General features: G+C 41.2%; 1 protein-coding gene across 1 annotated transcript in view; it reads left to right on the top strand.

Moving 5' to 3' along the window:
• The window catches only part of LOC311276183 (tumor necrosis factor receptor superfamily member 11B-like), a 51,514-nt gene extending 30,640 nt beyond the window's left edge, over positions 1-20,874 (top strand). The window contains exons 3-5 of the mRNA XM_084385723.1: positions 642-857; positions 19,268-19,492; positions 20,077-20,874. Coding sequence (XP_084241849.1) covers positions 642-857; positions 19,268-19,492; positions 20,077-20,468 — 833 coding nt within the window. The 3' untranslated portion in view covers positions 20,469-20,874. The remainder of the gene's footprint in view (positions 1-641; positions 858-19,267; positions 19,493-20,076) is intronic.
• The last annotated feature ends 939 nt before the right edge of the window (positions 20,875-21,813 follow it).

The following is a 21,813-nucleotide window of genomic DNA, read 5'->3' as shown; positions in this document are numbered from 1 at the left end:
ATAGTTTCAGGGTTTTTTTTTATTTATTATTATTTTTTTTTTATCTTAATCATTTAAAGATCTGACTCATTTTTTACCTAAACATGTGAGTAGATCGTTTCTTTTAGTCATGTGTTACGTGAATGACATTTGTCTAAGTGATAAATCCTAAACAATTCTTCATAAAACTCTCACTTCCTATGTTTCATGCACCAGACAGCATGGGTTTAGGTTGAATAAAATTGTATTCTTTTCTCATATATCTTTTCACAGTGGGTGCATCCATATGATTATACATTCTTAATATAAAGAATGTTGGAGAAAAGGTGGGAGTTTTAGCATTTAAAAAGCTTTAGTCATGTTTAAAATAGTAGCATTATTCCTTATTAGCAACCTTATTCCATATTATAATACATATTCACTTTCTATATAATATAATAACAAAGTAGCACAAAATAGAATTTAAACAATGTAGTGGGCAGGATTATTTATACAGTATGCTGTATATATACATATACAGCAGAATAAATATTCAGATGAATGCCATGAATGTGCCTGCTTTGCATATAGAAGTAGACCTAGTTTTTGCTATTCAAAGTATTCTGTATTCTAAAATTACATATTGCAATTGTGCATTGAGAGTGTATGTGCATGTCCTGTAGGCACACCAGAGAGGAACACAGTGTGTGAGAAGTGTCCCCAGGGTTATTTCTCCAGCACATCTTCATCCACTGAGCCATGTATACCCCACAGGGATTGCACTCAACTGGGCCTGAAGACTGTCAGACTTGGCACAACCACCCAGGACACACTGTGTGAATCTGAGAATAAAGAGTTCACCTTTGACTGCTCCCATCAGCACACAGGATGTCACACTGGTAAGCTTCATTAAACAATTCCAGCCCTTGTTTTATCATTGAAAAAGTTGTTTGCTTTGAAGATCATTTGTGCCAATTTTGGTAAATAATGGACACATTTTTGAAGGAATAGCTGTGCTGATTCCTGGTGCATCCCTAGGAATTTCCCTTGCTGGGCCCAGTGATAGTGTATTGCCATGCCCCCCTATGTACTGCTTACTGATTTCCGTTGGACCATGGGAAGGGGTGTACAATCACTGTCAGTCCAGGGGGTTGGGGCTGACTGTTATATCGAACTGCATTGATAGGGTTGCCATAGAAATGCATAATTCCGAGTCTGAGGATGCAAACAGCTCCATAGAACATCACAAGTTCTCATCTCATAATTACGATAATAAGCTCATTGTTTTGGTTCAGGAGAAAGAGTAAAAGGTGGCTGCTGTTTGTTTGCAGTGTTCGGTGACTCTAGCAATGTGTCTACAACTCTGCATAGCCTGATGGAACACGCTGATGACATGTGATGTCTGCGCAAGCAGGGTGTGCGGAGGTATGCAAACTCATAGGTTGTCAGGCAGGTAGGACATCCTATCATAGCATTTCGGACCAAATGCAATGATTGGACAAACAGTTTTTGGTCCTGAGACTTCCATAGAAGATATATATATATATATATATACAAAAAAATTACACTTTAATTATTGATTGCTATTTGGATGTAAAGAGACTTTCAACCTCTATAATAAAAGAAAATGTATGACATTTTTTATGAAAACATTGCCTATAGCTTTAAAAAAAAAAACCAGCAAACACAAAATAAACAGCAACATGATTTTTTTTTAGAGACTGATATCTAACTATATAATGCTAGAGATATAATAACTATATAATAACTCAATGTTCAGCTTCAACTATTGAGTCCAGGCTTTTGAAAACATCTGAAACACATGCTTGGAGAAAAAATCACTCCTGATGGTAGTCAGAAAGATATGACACAGGGTGTCAGTTTCTCCAGATCAGGCTTCTTGGTAATGTCACTACATGTGAGAGATTCTCACCATGCTCACATGGTACAACATTCTGATTATAAGAGACAAAATGCCCACCACACACCAGCTTATTGGTGGAGAGGAGACAGAGTGATGAAGACAATCAGTGTATATGAGGATGTGGTGTTGCATGATATTCCCTTAGAAAGATGCAGAGCTGCTATGTCCATGTATTGTTCCCACAATTCTGAGCACTTTTATTGTTAATGCATCAATCGTTCAGCAGAATGGTATGCATATGACATTCAATTAGAGGGGGAGGGCAGTTTGGAACAAGTATTATTACTGATGAGCTTGAGTGTCTATTGTCTGGTGTCTGTTTTCAGTGTGAATGGATTTCTGTAGATATAAAGGTGAAAATGTTTGCAACTCCGCACAATTGCGAGTGATTCACGATCTGTTTGACAGAATCGTCTTTCAACATCAGTGAGAGCTCTACTAGCATAAGCAATGATGGACATCTGTGGTTCTGAAGGAGAATTGCCCCTAGACCTACAGGGCTGGCATCAACTATGAGCTCAGTGTCTTTTCTAGAATCAATGTATGCCATCACTGTGCTGCGATTGCTGCGATATATATGAGACCCATTTCTTTGAGTTGCTGGAATAGTGCAGTCAGGTTTAGTGTTCTGGTTCTGGAATTTCTAAATTCAATATGGTACCTTGAAAAATATCGATATTCTATATAATTTTTCGATACCACTTGGAAAACTGTCATATATACTGCCATATAGATATTTTTATTATTATCATATTTTTTTGATAATTTGGGTAATTTTGTTGCAATAGCTTTCACACAGCACACGGAGGCTTTTTTGAAACTCTGAACTCAATTTACAAAAAAGACAAGAGAAAAGTCTGTAATAAAATAAGAACAAATAATTTGCAAATAATAGCATCAATAAATATAATAGAATTAAGAGAAAAATTTAATAAACATGGCTTTGTGTTTTTCAGGTGGGTATTAGTATTACTAATATTAATAGTATTACTACAGAAATTAATTAAAGTAATCAAATGTAAAATAACACTGGACTGTCTTCATTGTAAAAATTGAATACAATTTAATGCTTACAATTAAAGTTACAAAAGTTAATCATTCAAGAGCAGTGAGTGATTTTCTCTTTGTCTTGTTCTTTGATTAACATGATAACAGTACATTAGGCTGCTGTCACTTTAATAGCTGCACGGATCTTTAATTCTCAATGCCGACAGCAGACCTCAATCCTGTGTTTTCCTGAATACTTGCCAAGACAGGCATTTTGACAATATTTTGTGTCTATTTGACCGTTTAAGTGCAATAAACCATGAAAAAGAACTCCAGAGAACTGTTTGAGGGGCAGCTTTATGTGTGCTCTTCTTATATAGATCAGTGGTGCACTTTTGGTATAAGTGTAAAACCTGCCGGAATGAGCCAAATTATGTGTAATATTATGTGCAATTATGTGATCCATCTTGGAAAATACGGTAGCACCATTCAACTCATGTTGAACGCATTCTGCTGAACTGCTGAATTTGTGTCTTTTTCCTATATGTGAAACATTTGGCGACGAGGACGACTTTATTTATACGTCCTACTAGAGCTTAGATTCTCTGCCCGAGCCTGAGCCCGAACTTGACCTGCGGATCAGGCCGATATTTCTAGCTACTATCCTCTGACCGGGCCGGGCCCTTGTTCAAGCATTTGTGCTTTTTTAATCATCAAGTTAGGCTACAAAGTTACAAAATGCAACTCATCACGTGTCATGCACAGCATCTCCTCCACTCGCACGCATCACACCGTACCTGGGGCCTCATTTATAACCGTTGCGTACGCATAAAACAGGCCCTGAAAGAGGCGTACGCCACTTCCGACGCACAAGTTGTGATTTATAAAAACAATCTTGACGGGAAAATTTGCGCACCTGCACGCAAACTCTGACCCATGAGTACGAACGGTTTGGAGATGGAGCAGTTTGGCGACACCGATGGTGAGCTGGATTTAAATGTCTTTTTGGTCACTTTTAGACAGAAAATCTAAAGAAAATTAAACATATACAGAAAGATAATATGATGTTTTATTAACAAAGTTCGGGAGAAGCAGGTTCAGATAATTAACCAAATTATGCACAGCTGGAGATTAATCAGTAATCAACTCAATGACAGAGTATAAATTCACAGCAGACCTATCTCTGTTCATTGAAAGTTTGTCAGCATTTGGCTGCGCCCTATCTTCCCAACATATCCGAATCAAGCTCTCCCATCCGATGAAGGAATTTTCCGTCCTTTTGGAATATTTGCCAGAATCCTCGGGTGTTATATTACGGGTCCTTGCCACCACGGGCGAAATACCAGCGATCTTCTTCCGCATTTTTATTTTTTCTAAACCAGATCATTCAATAACGTTTTTCCTGCCATGGAGAATGGTCATAAGGCCTGCAAAGCGGTGCTCGCGTTTCGGGCAATGCCGCCCTCTTCACACGAAAGAACGGGTTTCTCCAGCAGCTCTAGGCCGAAGCTGCAGGCCCTCAAAGAGCAGCGCCGCAGATTCAGTACCGGTCGGCCAGCCTACGCTCTCAACCCCGTTGGCTGAACTCCGTGAGCGCTCCGCTCCGTGGTTAAATTTCGCATCGCATTCAGTTGTTCAGTTATAACGAGGGGAACACGGTTTAAATGGTGTCGGTCCAAATTATTTTCTGTCATTAACGCGCTGCTTTCTTGTGGCTAAAACTCACAACAAGTAAGCCTAGCTCGCGGCCTCGTGCATTACGTGCTGAACGCATGCGCTCAGAATCTTTAACCTAACTTATATCGTTAACTATGTCCTGCAATTTATCTGCATAAATCGCGTAGAAACTTAGTTATAGCATAAATGTTTTTATACATGGTTACAAGCAATGTGCGTCACACCAATAGTTTAGTGATCCTTAAATGAAACAAAATTAAACAAACACAAAGTGCCTAAACTAAATTCATGCAAAGCGTTGTCTTTTATGTAAGCTGTCTCCTTAGAAACCAGCAACAAATAAACGAACAATCGTTATCTAAATGAGAGTGTACTTTGACGTTGTTAATCATCAAACGTTCAATAATTGATCTTTCAGCCCTGCACAGTTTGGCTAAGCGCTGGATTCCAAACGCAGGTTAAAACCATGGGTTCAGCCTCATCGAATCCTGGCCATTAATTTGAACACAGTTGATCTCCAGTCCTCACGGCAAAGAATAAATAAATAAATAAATAAATAAATAAATAGGACTTTCGGATCTCGTCCACCTCTCAGACAGTCAATATCGTTCTAAGCAAACTGATATCTGTGCTCGGCCACTTAAACAACAGAAATGCATAATCCTGCAAGGATTTCATCTCTAACCTCCTCTTCATCGCGTCTTAGATTAACGCACAAAAAGATGACCATCGGCTCTCCAAGCCCCACTCTCCTTCTCCCTTTGCTCATCCACACACTGCAGGAGCTCATTTCCTGGTTTCATGTTACTCTGGCTATTTTTTCCTCTGCCACAGCAGTGATGTTTCCTCTGCTCCTACAGGTTCTCCGTAACTCTGGCTATTTGCTCCATTGCCGCAGCAGTGATGTTTTCTTCTACTACCACAGGTTTTATCTTACTCCGGCTTTTTCTCCATTGCCGCAACAGTGATGTCTCCTCTGCTCCCGCAGTCACTCTGTTCCCTTAGCTAATCTTGTTTACTGCCACTGCAGTGTCTCCCCTGCTCCCTCAGGATTTCCGTTTCTCTCGCTATTTTTCTCCCCTGCCACAGCTGTGATGTCTCCTCTGCTCCTGCAGGAACTGTTTCTCCGGCTAATTCTCCACTGCTTCAGCACTGATGTCTCCTCTGTTCCCGCAGGAACTCTATTTCTCTGGCTAATTTTCTATACTGCTGTAACAAGGCTGTCTCCTCTGCTCCCGCAGGAGCCCTGTTTCTTTAGCTAATCTTGTTTACTGCCACTGCAGTGATGTCTCCTCTGCTCCCGCAGGAACTCTATTTCTCTGACTAATTTTCTATACTGCTGTAACAAGGCTGTCTCCTGCTCCCACAAGAGCTCTGTTCTCTGGCTAATTCTCTACTGCCACAGCAGTAAGGTTTTCCTTCGCTCTCATGGGTTTTCTGTTACTGGCTATTTTCTCCCCTGCCGCAGCAGCAATGTCTCCTATGCTCCCGCAAGCTGTTTCTCTGGCTAATTCTCTACTGCCACAGCAGTGAGGTTTCCTTTGCTCCCACAGGATTTGTTACTCCAGTTCATTTTCTCTACTGCTAGCAGGGATGTGTCTGCTCCAGCAGGAGAACTGTTTCTCCGGCTAATCTCATCTTCTGCTACAGCCTTTCTCCGTCCAGCGAGCTTCGGTCTCCCAGAGGATGTACTGTAGCATGCATCTAAGTTTTCTCTTCTGTCCAGCGAGCATTGGTCTCCCAGCGGACACTGCATGCATCCATGTTTTCTCTTCTCTGCAAGCATCGGTCTCACAGCGGAGGCAGTCCTTCCGTCCAACCTCATAGACTGCCCAAATAATTCCAAACGCGAATTCTTCTCGCCGCTCGGCCACCTAAACCATGCTATACACAATTCCGCAAGGCCGCCCTTTCATCACGCACCTCCTCGCCCTAAGTTTATGGATAACTTACTCTAATCAGTGGAATGGCTTAACCTTTTTCTATGATTACATCTCTCTCCCCCTCGATTTAAGCCGTTGACAGCTCCTTCCAATCGTCGTCACGGCTTTCCCAGGGGGGAAAGTGGTCAACTAACAGAATCCTGGTCCATCGCGACAAACTAAACTATGCACTGCATCAACGAAGGTCGTTCTTACTCACCCGCGTTAATTGCCACTCCTCAGATGCCTCATCTGGAACTCCGCTTGATCAGTTTGTAATAACTGCCAAACACGTTCCAGGAGCACAAAATCAAATCGCTGACTCTCTCCCATTACTCTTTCCAGAAATTCAGGACGTTGGTGCCAGAAGCATAAAAAGCTTAATAGAGCTATCTAACCAGCATTCAGTTTTCAATAAATTAGTCTACGGTAAGCCTGCCCCCGCCATAAATTTCAAACATCCCTGCTCTTTAAAGGATTCAAGAACTTATCCCACTCGTCCGGATACCAGTCAATCTATTGCAATTGACATACTCACCAAATGTATTCCAACACTCTGTCTCGCATACCATTCCACCAACTCCGTCTGCACACTGGAAGCTCGTCTGTCCTAGCTGTCTTCGGTTTTCTCCACCGCTCCGAATTGACTATCTAACGTCGACTCAAATACCCATCCTTCAATCTCAGATTTACAAATCGTAGATATCGAAACCATATTTTCTTCATTAAACAAGTAGTAAACTGATCGAGCAAAAAGGTCACTTCGTTTATATTTTCAATCCGCCAACCCCCATCCAACTGTACCACTCTCGTTTGATTTACTGCAGTATAAACGTTCAATGTTCAAATCCCTACTCGGCCCACATCAGAAGCGTTCAAAACCTACATCAGATCCAGCCGCTTCCACATCAAAACGCTCACCAAGCCATAATTAAATCATTCATTTCCATCACCTGCTGCGCTCCATCCATTGTCACTCTCAGTACCAGTACCAAGTTCCAACCCACTTCCAGTATCATTTGGTTCGCTGCGTTCAAGCTCAATACAATAAACATCTACAATACAGCGTATTTTTTTACAAACAATGGCAGGCTCCCCCGTTCGCACACGTAACGGCTCCTCGTTCAAGGGCCGGGCTCTGTCCCCCTTCCGAAGCGCTGATCGAGCCCTCCCGTTCGAATCGCAGTGAGAGTCTGCCCATCTTAGTCGTCGTGGGACGGCCGCGCTCGTGTCGCTGTGTGGGCTCCCCATTCGTCGGGCCGCGAGGGTTCTGTTCCCGTGTCCCAGCCCCCTTCGAAGCGCCGGTCGAGCCCCCCGACAGAGTCCAGCGGGCGCCCTCCCTTCCGCTGGCGAGGCCTACCCATCCGATGCCGTGAGCACCAAAGTTCCCGTCGGACGCTGCGAGGGCCCTCCCAGTTGAATGGCTAAACTCTTTCTCAAATCACACTCGTAAAAATCTTGCGTCATCGAGTTGACAGTTCAACTGCCGAATGGGCTTATCCGTCCGATGCCGTGAGCATCCAAGTTCCCGTCGGATGTCGCGAGAGCCCTCCCGGTCGAACAGTCAAGCTTGTTTTTAGTAAATACCTTCTCATGCCCTGCACTTTTTGGGGGGATTAATTCCACATCATTTTACGATTGCTGTCCTGCGCTCACCTGGCTTTTATGGGGGGAGTACTCTGGGTTCGGGCCTAACTCCGAGCTCGGAGCCCCAAAGTTCGGGAGGAGCAGGTTCAGATAATTAACCAAATTATGCACAGCTGGAGATTAATCAGTAATCAACTCAATGACAGAGTATAAATTCACAGCAGACCTATCTCTGTTCATTGAAAGTTTGTCAGCATCCCTCCTCCACCCCATCTCCTCACTTCCAGTTCCATCTACACTTACCAACTGGGGGGAGTACTCTGGGTTCGGGCCTAACTCCGAGCTCGGAGCCCTCTCCCCGGACAGCACGCCAAATACGCATAAACTTATTGTACTAATTATATGTAGGTGTGAACTCGTGAAACAAAATATAATTTCACTCACCAAGCCTGTCACTTGAAGCAAATATCCATCCCTTCTTAAATGTCCGCGCCAGCGAGCGCGTTGAGCCATTTAGTGAAACTGGCGCAAATAACAGTTTAAATAAATAAAATAATGATTTAAACTATGTTTTACTTCTGGTATAAACATTTAGATTAAATATGCCATTCAAATTAATGGAGTTACACACTTAAACATGAAATCATTAGTGAGAGTTACACTTTTTTTTTTTATAGCCTATTCAGTCAATAGAAATATTTGTTGTGGATGCGATGTTTTTGAACACTTTTCCTGTGGCGTGCTGTGTTTTAATGTTTAACCACAGAGATAATTGCTTATTATGATAATACCAGATTGTCTGAGAAAATAGTTTCGTGCAAATAATGCCCAAGGCCCATCTGTTTCCATAAAAAATATAAATCAATTAAAAATACAATTCGGCCAGTGGAAAAGATTGAGAAAAACTTTCTCTGAAATGTATTTGATTTTTATTAATGTAATGTGTCTTGTACCGTTAAACGTTATCACGTGGATGAATAATCATATGCAAATGATATGCAGATGAGGATCTGCATAGTAAAACTAGGCGTTGTAAACTCCATATATGGTTATTTCGGGGTGGAGACGCATGTGCGCACAATCTTCCGCTGACTGGGATTTATAAAGTGAATTCTGCGCAGGTTCTGGCGTACGAACGGTTTTATAAGTCTGAATATTTTTTTGCGTACGCCATTTTTGGCTTTTGGGCGCACGTACACTTTTAGTAAGGTTCCTACGCACAGTTTTATAAATGAGACCCCTGATGTGCTGTATTGTGTAGCTTTTTTTGCAAGTGCAAAAAAAGAAAAACGGGAGATTTAACTTTGAGCAAGTTTGGAGGAAAGTCGGAGATATGGAACCATTTTAAACAAGTCGTGGGCAGTGACAACCTATATGTTGGCTTTGTCGAGTGCATCAAGTGCGGCACACTGTTCGCCTATGACAGCAAAAAAACGGGGACTTCGACGATGAACAGACACATGAAGCAGGCTTACCATGACAGAAAGGATGATAGTCAGCCTTCAAAGTCCTCTTTTGTTACTTCTCCAAACATACCCCTGAGGGCAAGGCAAGCCCTCACAGAGAAATGTGATGAGTTTTGCTGCAGGTACGTAAGACCATTTTACGTTGTAAGTGGCCAGGGCTTCCAGAGGCTAGCTCAAGAATTTTTTTTTTTTTTTAAATATTTTATTTACACATTTTCAATTACACAAACAGTGAAAATATAGACAGAAAAAATACAAATAAAGACACATAAACTCAAATATAAATGAAATAAGTGTAAGTGTAATACACATTCCCTCCCTTAGAAAGAAACAGAATAGTATAGATAATATAAAAGTAAAATCAACTACAGAAAAAAAAGAAAAAAAAAAAAAAGAAAAAAAAACCTGCTCAGAAGTAATACAAAGCACTGTTAGTAAAGGAGCAGTCAGTACCAGTAAGAACATGTTTGTTATCTCAACAAAGTGAAATACATATACATGGTGAGAACCTAAATACCCACAGGGTTATAGTCTCGACAAGTACAACATAAAAGGCCGCCACATTTTATCAAAGGTCGCAGAGGTCAAACAGACGCTATGTCGAACCCTCTCTAGATGCAATAGATGAGTGATTTCTAATAACCAGGTCTTAAAAGATGGCACATTTTCATTTTTCCATAAAGTTAAAATATTTCTTTTTGCAATGACCATACTATATTGTACCGTTTTTTGTTGAAGATGGGTTAGAGTAGTAAGGTGTCGGGCCCCTCCCAGTATCGCAGTGTAAGGGTCTGGGGTGATATCACAACCATGAATCGTGGAGAGGCAATTGAAAATATCAGACCAGAATTCGTATAGTTTGGGGCATAACCAGAAGAGATGCCCAAGAGTGCCCTCTTCTGCTTTACATTTTGGACAGATTGGGGAAACAGAGGGATAAAAAGAGTGTAGTTTAGTGCAGGAATAATGGAGTCTATGGATTACTTTGAATTGGATGAGTTGATGTCGAGAGTTTATCGAGCAGCAGTGGATGGAGGAAAGGCAAGTATCCCAGTCATCAACACTGATTGTAATACCAAGATCTTTCTCCCAGGCTTCCTTTAGGTGTTGAGTAGGAGCAGGCTCATAAACTGTAAAAATGTTGATAAAACGAGAGACAAATCTCCTCGAATCAGGGGCCTGGTTTAGTAAAGCGTACAAATCTGTGGAGACAGGGAGTGACTCAAAGTTTGTTATGTTTTTGCGTGTGTAATCCCTAATCTGGAGGAAACGGAAGAAATGTGAAGGTGGGAGTGCATATTTTTCCTTCAGTTGCGTGAAGGTAGCGAAAGCTTTTTCGATGTAAAGGTCTGCTAAAGTGGCAAGACCTTTGTTCTTCCAGATCACAAAAGTGTTATCACTTAAAGAGGGGGGGAAAGTGGGGTTGTGGCAAATAGGGGTGTAAGCTGAAAAGTCGGGTAGATTGTATGTTTTTTTTATTTGTTGCCAAATTCTTAGGGAGCTGGCAACTATGAACCTATAACCAGCGCTAGCTGTCGGAAGTTTGTTTGCTGAAAAGAGAAGAGCGGGAAGAGAGCCTACAGGAAGGTCCTGTTCAATTGCAAGCCATGCCGGGGTAGAATCTGTAACATTACCTGGGTGTGCATTTTGCCAGTACGTCAAGGCTCTACAATTTGCGGCCCAGTAGTAGTGCTGGAAATTAGGCAGGCTAAGGCCTCCTGTCGATTTGGGTTTGGTGATGTGTTTTTTAGAAATGCGGTGTACCTTAAATCCCCAAATGAAAGAAAAAATTATGGAGTTCAAAAGCTTGAAAAATGTTTTCGGTATGAATATAGGCAAAGATTGAAAAAGATAGAGGAACCTGGGGAGAGCTATCATTTTAATTGCGTTCACGCGCCCTATCATAGATAAGGGTAACAGCCTCCAGGTTTCAATATTAGATTTAAGTTTTTCTAACATATTTAAATAATTCAATTTATAAATTTGTTTGGGGTCTTTGGGGATAACCAATCCTAAATATTTTATTTTGTCTGTGACAACATGGAAGGGCAAGCTGTTAATAAAATTTGGGCTCAAGTTATTTTTGAGAGATAAGAATTCGCTTTTGTCCCAATTTATAGTGTAGCCAGACAGTTCACCAAATTTATTAATAAGTTCGAGTAAAAGAGGAACCGATTCTTCAGGATGGGAGAGGAACAGGACTACATCGTCCGCGTAAAGCGAAATACGGTGGTCAACTTTGCCTAGGATTAAAGGAGCAATGGAGGGGTGATTCCTTATACTGGTGGCGAGAGGTTCCATTGCCAGTGCAAAAAGTAGTGGGCTAAGCGGGCAGCCTTGACGACAGGAACGTTGCAGTGAAAAAATGGGTGATTTGTCACAATTGGTAACAACCGAGGCTGTCGGGTGGGCATATAGCATTTCGACCCAGGAGGCAAAATTATCACCCAGACCAAACTCCTTTATCACCGCCAGGATGTACTTCCATTCGACCTGGTCGAAAGCTTTTTTAGCATCAAGGGCTAGAACAGAGATTTTGGAGCTTCTATCATATCTGGCATACATTATATTCATCAGCCGTCTAACGTTGAAAAAGGAAAATCTCCCTGGAATAAATCCAGTTTGGTCATGGTGGATTATGGTTGTTATACACTTATTTAGTCTGTTGGCAAGCACTTTAGTGAACACCTTAAGGTCAGAGTTAAGGAGGGCAATAGGGCGATATGAAGCGGGGTCTAACTCATCCTTATCTTTTTTCAATATCAAGGAGATGTTGGCTGAATACAAGGTGTCAGGAAGCAGGCCAGTAGCGATGGAGTGGTTGAACATCCGTAGCATGAGAGGAGCTATTTTGTCTGAGTATGCTTTGTAAAACTCTATGTTAAAACCGTCCGGACCAGCCGCTTTTCCGTTCGGGAAGGAGCGTATTGCCCTCTCAACTTCCTCTGGAGTTATATTTGCGTTTAGGTCCGCTTGTGCTGAGGTGTTCAATTTAGGTAGATGGAGGGTATGAAGGAAGTCAGAGATTTGTGCGGCATCTGCTGTAGTTTTGGATGTGTAAAGGTCTTCATAAAATTGGCGGAAACATTTATTAATCTCTTTTGGATCTGTGGTGATAGTACCTGTTTTTGTCTTGATTTTATGGATTGTTCGTTTAGCCTGTATGCTTTTAAGCTGACGGGCTAATAATTTATCTGGTTTGTCGGCCAGTTCAAAATGTTTTTGTTTGACCTTTAACAGCATAGTACTCACTTGGTTAGAAAGAATAGTGTTATATTTGAATTTAAGTTTCACAATCTCATTAAGTGTAGAAGGTGAGGCAGATCGTTGAAAGTCGCTTTCAAGGACTGACAACTGAGCTGTGATTTCTAACATTTCCTTCTGTCTGTCTTTTTTCAATTTAGCCTCGTAGGCTATGATGTGGCCCCGCATAACAGCTTTGAAAGCTTCCCATAGAGTGGAATCTGTAACGTCAGATGTGTCATTATGTGATAGATAGTCTGTTATGAGGTTGGCTGTTTGTTGGCGAAAATAGATATCGTTGAGTAGTAGCGGGTTGAATCGCCAGTCAAATGTGGGTTTTGTCCTGCCTAAGTCTATCTTTAGTTCTATAGGGCAGTGGTCGGAGATTAAAATGTTGTGGTATTTGGTGTAGATAATATCAGAAGTCAATTTAGCATCTGTTAGAAAATAATCAATTCTTGTGTATGATTTGTGTACATGCGAAAAAAAAGAGTAATCTCTAGCAGCGGGGTGTTGAAGCCTCCAGATATCAACAAGGTTCATAGATCTAATTAGGTTATTTATGGTAATGGTGGACTTGGAAGGAGTAATCGGGCGTGTAGAAAGCCTATCAGTAAAACAATCCAATATATTATTGAAGTCTCCTCCTGTAATTAAGTGAGTGGTGGAAGAGTCCGGAATGAGATTAAAAACTTTTCTAAAGAAGCCAGGGTCGTCAAAATTGGGCGCGTAGATATTAAGAAATGTTACATGCCGTGACAAAATATGACCCGTTACAATGATATAGCGACCGTTTGGATCAGAAATGGTTGAAATATGTTGAAATGGGACATTTCGGCGAAATATTATAGCTACTCCTCTTGCTTTAGAAGAAAATGTTGACTGATAAATTTGTGACACCCAACTGCATTTTAGCCTCCATTGGTCTGAATGTTTAATGTGCGTTTCCTGTAAAAAAATAATGTCCCCAGACAGAGATTTCAAGTGGGAGAAAACCTTGCCTCTCTTTAAATTGGTTCTTAAACCTCTGACATTCCAGCTTAATAAGGTTAGACTGCCGCCTTGTGGCGAGGACGAAAAAGTGCTAGTAGCCATGAGGAGATAATGTCAGAATAATGTGGTGTGATAACAGTAATAATGGTATCGGCACTGAATGCACGAGCAGAATAAAAGAACGAGAAAACAAAAAACAAAAACATAACAGAGGAAAAAATGCCAACAAGACGGTAACATTAATCCCACCCCACTGTCTACTTCCCCAAACGAAGCAGAACATGAATACCCCCATAAACATTGGGAAACGATTTAACACTACAAGGAAATGTCCAGTCGGACTAATTGTACGGTTCAATGAAATAATCATAGCATACAATTACCTTAACAGTGGGCCCTCTGAGTGGCCCCATCTACCCTCATGTCTATTTGCTTACATATAAGCTAGGGAGGGCAAGGAACAGAACTTGCTCAACGTGAGAAGACGGAAGACAGCTGGCTAGTCCGGCATCGCGCGCGCCTCTGGAAACAGCTGTGAGTGACCGGGAGCGTCTCAGGTCGGCTGCGCGGTAGCAGCAGGTGTAACAAACTTGTCTATGAATGCCTCGACATCAGCAGCCTTAAGGAATGTTTTCTGCTCGGTCCCAAGCGTGAGAATCAGACGCGCAGGAAAAAGGAGACCGTGTTTTATTCCTGCCTCCCTCAGTTTCTTCTTTACACCATCAAAGGCCCGGCGCTGCTCGGAAACTTCAGGTGGAAAATCTGGATAAATGCTGATCCGGGCTCCGTTGAATGTCAGTGGAGATTGCAGGCGGGCGAGGTTGAGTATTTTCTCCTTCTCTGGGAAGTGGTGTATTTTGACGATCATCGTGCGCGACCGCGCCGATGAGGATTGTGCGCCTATCCGATGGGCTCGGTCCACTTTCAGGCCAGCGGGGAAGTTGTCGGATCCGAGAAGTTTTGGCAGGAGGTCGGCTATGAAATGAGTCGGATTTCCCTTCTCAACTTTCTCTGGTAAGCCCACGATTTTAATGTTTGACCGTCTTGAGCGGCTTTCGAGGTCTATTAATTTGCGCTTCATGGCTGTGTTGGATTCAATCATTTCCTCACAGCGGCGCTCGAGATTTGTTATGCGGGTGTCATGGTCGGTCATTGCTCCCTCAAGATCAGTAATACGTGTTGCATGGTTGGTAAGGGAGGTTTGAACGAGGTTTAGTTTTGAGTCCAGGCCATTAAATCTGGCTGTTATGTCCTCTTCCAGCTTTCCAATAGCCGCTAGGATGTTAGCCAGAGTAGGTTGTGAACTTGGGGTCTCGTTGGTGCTGGTGGTTGCGTCTGTAGTTAGCTCGGTTTGGTTGCTAGCGTCGTCGTCTTCTTCAACGAATAAAGTTGTCTTACTGTCTTCTTTGGCAGGAGAATCAGGGTTCATAGTTCTCCCTTTAGCTTTAGGTTTGCCCATGGTTGTAGTTAAAAGATGCAAGCGTGGATTTTTAGTACAATTTTTGTGAGGGTTTGACGGAGCTCCACGTGAAAGCGTCTAATCCATGCGGTGCTCACTAGCGCCCCCCCCTAGCTCAAGAATTGATCACTGTTGGTGCTACATATGGTCGTGTATCGGCCCAGTCCATCCTGCCTCACCATAGCACCGTTTCCAAGGCTTGCCTAGAAAAGGCCGATGAGAGGAGGGAAGTTCTGGCACAGACACTCAAAGATGCTTTGAAGAATGGAGACGTAGGGATGAGAACGGATATGTGGATTGATGACTACAAAAAGCTAAGTTACATCGCAATAACGTGCCATTATATCACAGACAACTATATATTAGTTGGTAAAACTCTCACCACAGCAATGTTTCCCGTGGAGGATGCTAAACCGGAGGAAAAATATCAGACGCAAGATAGTGTGCCTGCTGGTCAACAAATTTGGTCTCAACCCTAGCTCCCTCAGCCGAATAGTGTGGGTAACAGATGAAGGCAGCAACATAATCAAAGCCCTGGAACCATATAGGAGGCTTTCTTATCTCGATCACCTAATTAATACTGTCCTTCGCCACGGTCTGACTTTGCCGAGTGGGAGAACCAAGATGATAATAACGAACCAGATGAGGATGAAGTGGCCATGAACAATTCACAGAGGCATGCCATGGATGACGACAGAGACCTACTGAAATGGTGGAAAGTCAACGGATTGGTGTACCCAAAACTAGCCAGGCTGGCAAGATCCGTCCTCTGCATTCCAGCAAGCAGCAGCAGCGAGCGGGTGTTCAGCTCAGCCGAATGAACGATAAAGCAGAGGAGGACCGCTCTGAAACCAGCAGCTGTGGACGCAATCTTGTTCTTGCATGACAACATGTAGAACCATGTAAACAGGCTCTAGCTTTGTGATTAATATGCTATTATATAATGGTTACATTTATGTATAGCAGGCAGCATATAGCCTTGGCCTAATCAATTCCTCACACTTCATGGCTCATACACAGGCAGGAGGCTACCATCTGAATGAAGCAGCGTTTTTGTACTAGGCCTACGTTTTATAATAGGCTTTAAAAATATTTATTTTGTTTAAAAAACATTCTATATTCTAAAACCTGGTTGAATTTTCTGTGTTCATCATTGTTCACGTTTTTCATTCGGATCCATTTGCAATCCATTCCATTCTGAATAAACAAACAACGCAGTTTACATGCTTCGTCCTTGTTGCATTGTTCATTAAGATAATTCTAAACAGATTTCTGTAGTTCAAACAACTCAGAAATGCTGTGTTCTTATAGGCTGCATTGTACATTCTTTTGTTAATTAGTTTTCTTTTCTCTTCTTTTTTTTTTTTTTTTTTTTTTTTTTTTTTCAGGAGCAGGGGTGACCCAAAAGCGGGCAGGCTAGCCATCCTGTGCATGGTGAACAGAAATTCTCCTTTAAGTGTGCGGTAGAGGGTTTTCTTGTCGTGGATTTCACTAGTGTGTGCTTTGGAAGTTTTGGGCACGGTGTACTCCTTGCGGGCTGATTCCGAGGCCTAGGCCTACTGCTCAGCCTGCCCAGCTAATGGTGCACCCCAGCTCTGTCACGAGAGCCTACATGTCTGTTTACTGATTGAACTTCATCCTCATATACAAACTAGTGGCTCTAGTAGCCTTTTAAATTATTTATGATCATTAAATAAAGAATTATATTTTCTGTACGTATTCACGTCTCAGTGTCTTGTGATTGTGGGAGGGAGAAATGAACTATTATTTTATTTTTTAAATGGGTATTTCCCCAGCTGGGTTAATGCTGGGGTGGCCTAGTCAGTGACTCATTCTAGCTCTGTATTTGAGAGCGTGCCCTCAACCATTCTTTGCTCATATTGGCACACAAGTACTGGGGAGCCATTTAAGCCCCTTTCACACAGAGATTCTGGAAAATACACGGATAAAGTGACCTGGGATTTGAACCGGGTTCGTTTGATTTTGGCTCATTCACACTGCCTCACTCTCACTCACTCATAAACTTGCGCTTAACGTAGCCTACCGTTTCACAGCTGGCGAACGATCACGGCTTCAGCGTCATCACTACGTACACGGCATTATTACGGCTTTTGTTCACACAGCGCGCGTTCCGGAACTGAACACGGCAATGTTACTAGGTCCCCGGCATAAATCCCGGGTCGAGTTTGCGTTCACACAGAAGGCGCTCTGGCAATTTCCTGGGTTCAAAGCGCTGTGTGAAAGGGGCTATTTAGTAAACCATAAATCATTTAGTGCTTTTGTAAGTGATCAGCAATATTTTAAAATGTATACACTGTTTAATAGGGAGCCAATGCAGTGTTGACAGAACCGGGCTAATATGGTCATACTTCCTGGTTCTGGTAAGAACTCTAGCTGCTGCATTTTGGACCAGCTGTAGTTTGTTTATTAAGTGTGCAGTGCAACCACTGTAATAGCATTATAATCTATTGCGTTGTTAGAATGCAATAGATTACTTGTTACAAGAATGTTTACTTGTTACAATTACAACACAGATATCGGATACCAGTCCTGTCTAAAGTGAATGTAAACAGGTGGGCCAAAAAATCGTACAAATTAGCCACCTTTTAATCACTTGTACAAATTCATACAAATTGGTCGTGAGATAGCGTTTGTAGCTATCATTTCCAGTAGATTTCACAATGACTGATTTCTCACCTTTTTTGTGTACAGTGGCAGATGTTGGCAGCATGTCGGAAAACCACTTCAAAGAAATTGACAGCCAAGTGTGTCAGTATGTAGACGAAATAAGAAATGAGGGGCATCGCAGGTTGGTATGTTCAGCTCTTCAGCTGGATGACGGCTTTGGTTATGGGCAGCCCCTCATTTCTTTTTGGGCTACGTGCTGACAAACTTCCCTGTCAATTTCTTCGAAGCGGCCGCTTTTCTTAGACTGTAGCATTTATAGGACTGTTTGTTTGGGCTCGACATCTTCTAACATTCTGACACACTGAATTTCTTGGCTGCTTAATGAGAGTTGTTTGATGACTCCGCTGGGTTTATCAGTCCTGGGGTTCACACGTTTTACACGTATTTGGCTCTCCCTATTGTTGAGGGTGTATTATTGTAATGTAAAAGTCTAGACCCTGAATATAAGACAACCACATTTTTTTCTGATGCATTTCCAAGATTCAGAACAATACAGTAATACAAAGTTATGTTATGAAACTCTAGATGGCGCAGGCGATAAGTCCTTAACTCAGTCTGCTAGCAATCACATCGTTGTCTACATAGCGCAGCGGATTGGTTGCTTTTGCATCAGTAGCCAATGAGCTTGTTGCTCAACATTAAAATGCTTGGCAGTTTGCTGTTGGCAGAAAGCATCTGAAATCAAGATAAGCAATTTGATTCAGAATTGGGACTGATGGTATTGTCAGATACATTGGAGAAGCTCAGTCAAAATGATGACCATTCTGAATTATTAAGGATATTATTCAAAAAAGGATATTAAGTTAAAAGAATGTCCCCCGTGTTTTTCAAGAAAATGCTCAGAGACACATTGGAAAAAACAAAACATTTGCTGTTGTTTCTTTTATCCAGTCTACGCAGTATTTAAATCTTGTAAGTAGTTAGTGAATGTCTTTATTTGCAGACTCTTTAACCATAAATGTAATTGTACATACATAATTGCAATCTTTTTTGTTTAGGTAACAAAACAATTATTATTGTAACTTGTACTTGTATGTAATATTACATTAGAAAACTTTACCTTTTAAATAAGGTATTCCCCTAAATATTACTAACCTACACATTACCCTAAAGCCATAAGACATGGGTGGAGTACAATTTAAAGATGTGAATAGTCAAAGCTGCTCTCAACGTGTGGGAACATTTTATTTATTAAAACATGAGAATCTATTGGCTAAAAGAGTACAGGGTAGCTGCAATACTGATATGGTTCATTGACTCTGGTATCTGTTTTTATTTTGTCTCTGCAAAACCTTGTGATTTCTTTTGTGCTCTTATCAGGCTTCCATAACATTCATAACACCTCTCTTTCATGGCCTTCCAGAAATTACTCTATGTGAGGAAGCAATATTTCAGTTCCTTGCATCACCTCCTTTGGCCTCTTTCCCTGTGGAGCGTCTTTCTGAGAGCCTTCCGGGACGCAAAGTGGACTGGAAGAGTGTTGAAAGGCTGAAGAAAACCTGCAGTCCTCAGCAGCAGGCATTACATCTGCTCCGTCTCTGGAGAGAACAAAATAAGGACCAAGATAAACTCCTCAGCATCATCCGAGGTCAGTTTGTCTTATATAGATTCAACAGACACTTGGAGATTAAAAAAAAAAAACTGATTTTTGCAAATTTAGAGCCTTTCAATGTTAGACCATAAGTGGTCACCAGCATCGATAGCATGGATACAAGTGGGAAAGTACAAGCATTAGCATTGGGGGGGGGGGGGGGGGGGGGGGGGGGGGATTTTATATACAGGCGTATGGAAAATAACACATAGGCCTAGTTTAATAGAATTATATTTTTTTTAAAGAAAATTTGTAAGAAAGACAAGTATTTTTCAAGTTCAAGACCTTGTTTGTATCAAGAACAAAAACGCTTGATACATTTATATCTTCTTTTCTTTTGATGTGTGTAGATGAGAACTTCGATGCAGTTTGTCCAGTTGCTATGCCTTAAGCTTTGTTGAAATATAGTATCACATAATTTTTCTAATGCAAGGTGAACAATTTGTTCAAGTTTTGACTTCATCTACCAGCATTATGTCAGTTACGTGTATTTTTTCTGATACTCTGATGTATTTTTTTTAACTTCAGTGCAAGGTACTTTAGGTTCATAGTACTAACATAATCCACCCACTTTCTCCTAGATGTAAAACACTGCGAGAGGAAGGTAAATCGCTGTGCCAGTGTAAAAAACCTCACCCTGGAAGACCTGTTGCTCTTGATGGACAGTTTACCTGGTGAGAAAGTGAGTGACGAGGATGTACGGGCTCTGGTTAACTTCTGTCCCTCACAACGTTACATTATACAGCTCCTCCATTTGTGGAAGATTCAGAATGGAGGTCAGGACCTGGCCAAGGCTTTATCTCACAGTCTTCGCAAACTACGTTCGAAAGGCGCCCGCCGTCCCCTTCTAAAAATTCTAAAGAGGATCAGTCGGATTATTAACGTGTCATCCATACACCGTATGTATGAGAAGATGATTGTCAACATGATCCAGGACAACACATGTTTCAAAACTAAACTGTACAATGACTAATTATTCTGTATCGAAGGACAATACAAATAGAGTAATTTAAATGAAAAGAAATTGTAAATAAATTTGGACAGGTGTGGGTTAAAAGGGGACAGAGTTGGGGTACTGATTTGTTGTTAAGATGCTTTTTTTTTCTTGTGGCTTGTTACTCTTTTTTTCATATTAGACTGAAACTTTGAGTTTTATTGCAAAATGGAAATATAAGCAAAGTGCTGGAGGAAAATCATCAAGGTTAGACCTGCTAGGTCTCTGAAATGGAATGCTTTATTAAAGTTGTAAATAATGGAAATTGGTTATGAATGTATAATAAAATAGAGAGCAGTTATGTTTTATTTAACTGCAATTATGTATTGTCAGGTTTTAATTTGTTTATAACATTTAAAAAATAAAAAACATATTTATCAATGTCAGAAAACTGGACTCTAAAAATTATATAGATAATTTGTTTTTAATTTATGGATGATGTGACTGTTTTGATATTGATGTTTACCACCACATATTCTCATAATCACAGTGATCGGATAAAAAACAAACTTTTAGGCTCCTAAATATATATGGCCACATTAACCCTGTCTTTACTGATTGTGATGTATTCTTACATGATCTACATGTAAAGATAAGAAGGGTAAATTTAATTTAGAACAATAGGAAATTAGCCTATTATTTATTTACCTTTAAAATTAAATTTAAAATTGTTAAATATGTGTTTCAGTCTGTCAGGACTGTTCAGGCCCCATTTGTAATACAAGGGTTAACAGAAGTATCAGGTCTGCCAGGATGTAATAAAACACTTCTATTTACTGAGTCAACCCGATCTCATGGCAATTTCATACGTATTGTACGAGGTGGCTTATTTGTACGAATTCATACGACCTCACTCGTACGAATTCGTACGAATTTTGCTAAATCGTACATATTTTACGAGTTGACCAATTCGTATGTATCCGTAAGAATGACCTACCCCTGACCCGCCCCTAAACCTACTCTTCATTGGGCTTTAGACAAATCGTATGAATTCGTACGAGTGAGGTCGAAAGAATTCGTATGAATTAGCCAAATCGTACTTACTCGTACGAATTCGTATGAATTGGTCGTGAGATAGCGTTGACTAGTCCTCATGTTTTTCAGTGGCTGTTGTAGATCTTACAGGGCTGGGTTATGGAACAGGCACGTGGGGCCAATGACCCAGGCCTCAGATTGTCAGAGGCCATGGGGATGCTGAAGACCCTTAGCCCACATAGGGACCACTAGGGCCAAAGTCCCCTTATTAATATTTAGTAATCTATTGTTAGCCTACCGAAACTTGTAAATTGCCTGTCATTTAATGTAGTATAAGACTTTATTACTT

This window comes from Rutilus rutilus (assembly GCF_951802725.1).
Source record: "Rutilus rutilus genome assembly, chromosome: 17".
Lineage (NCBI taxonomy): Eukaryota > Metazoa > Chordata > Actinopteri > Cypriniformes > Leuciscidae > Rutilus > Rutilus rutilus.
This window is presented reverse-complemented; position numbering and strand designations above follow the sequence as displayed.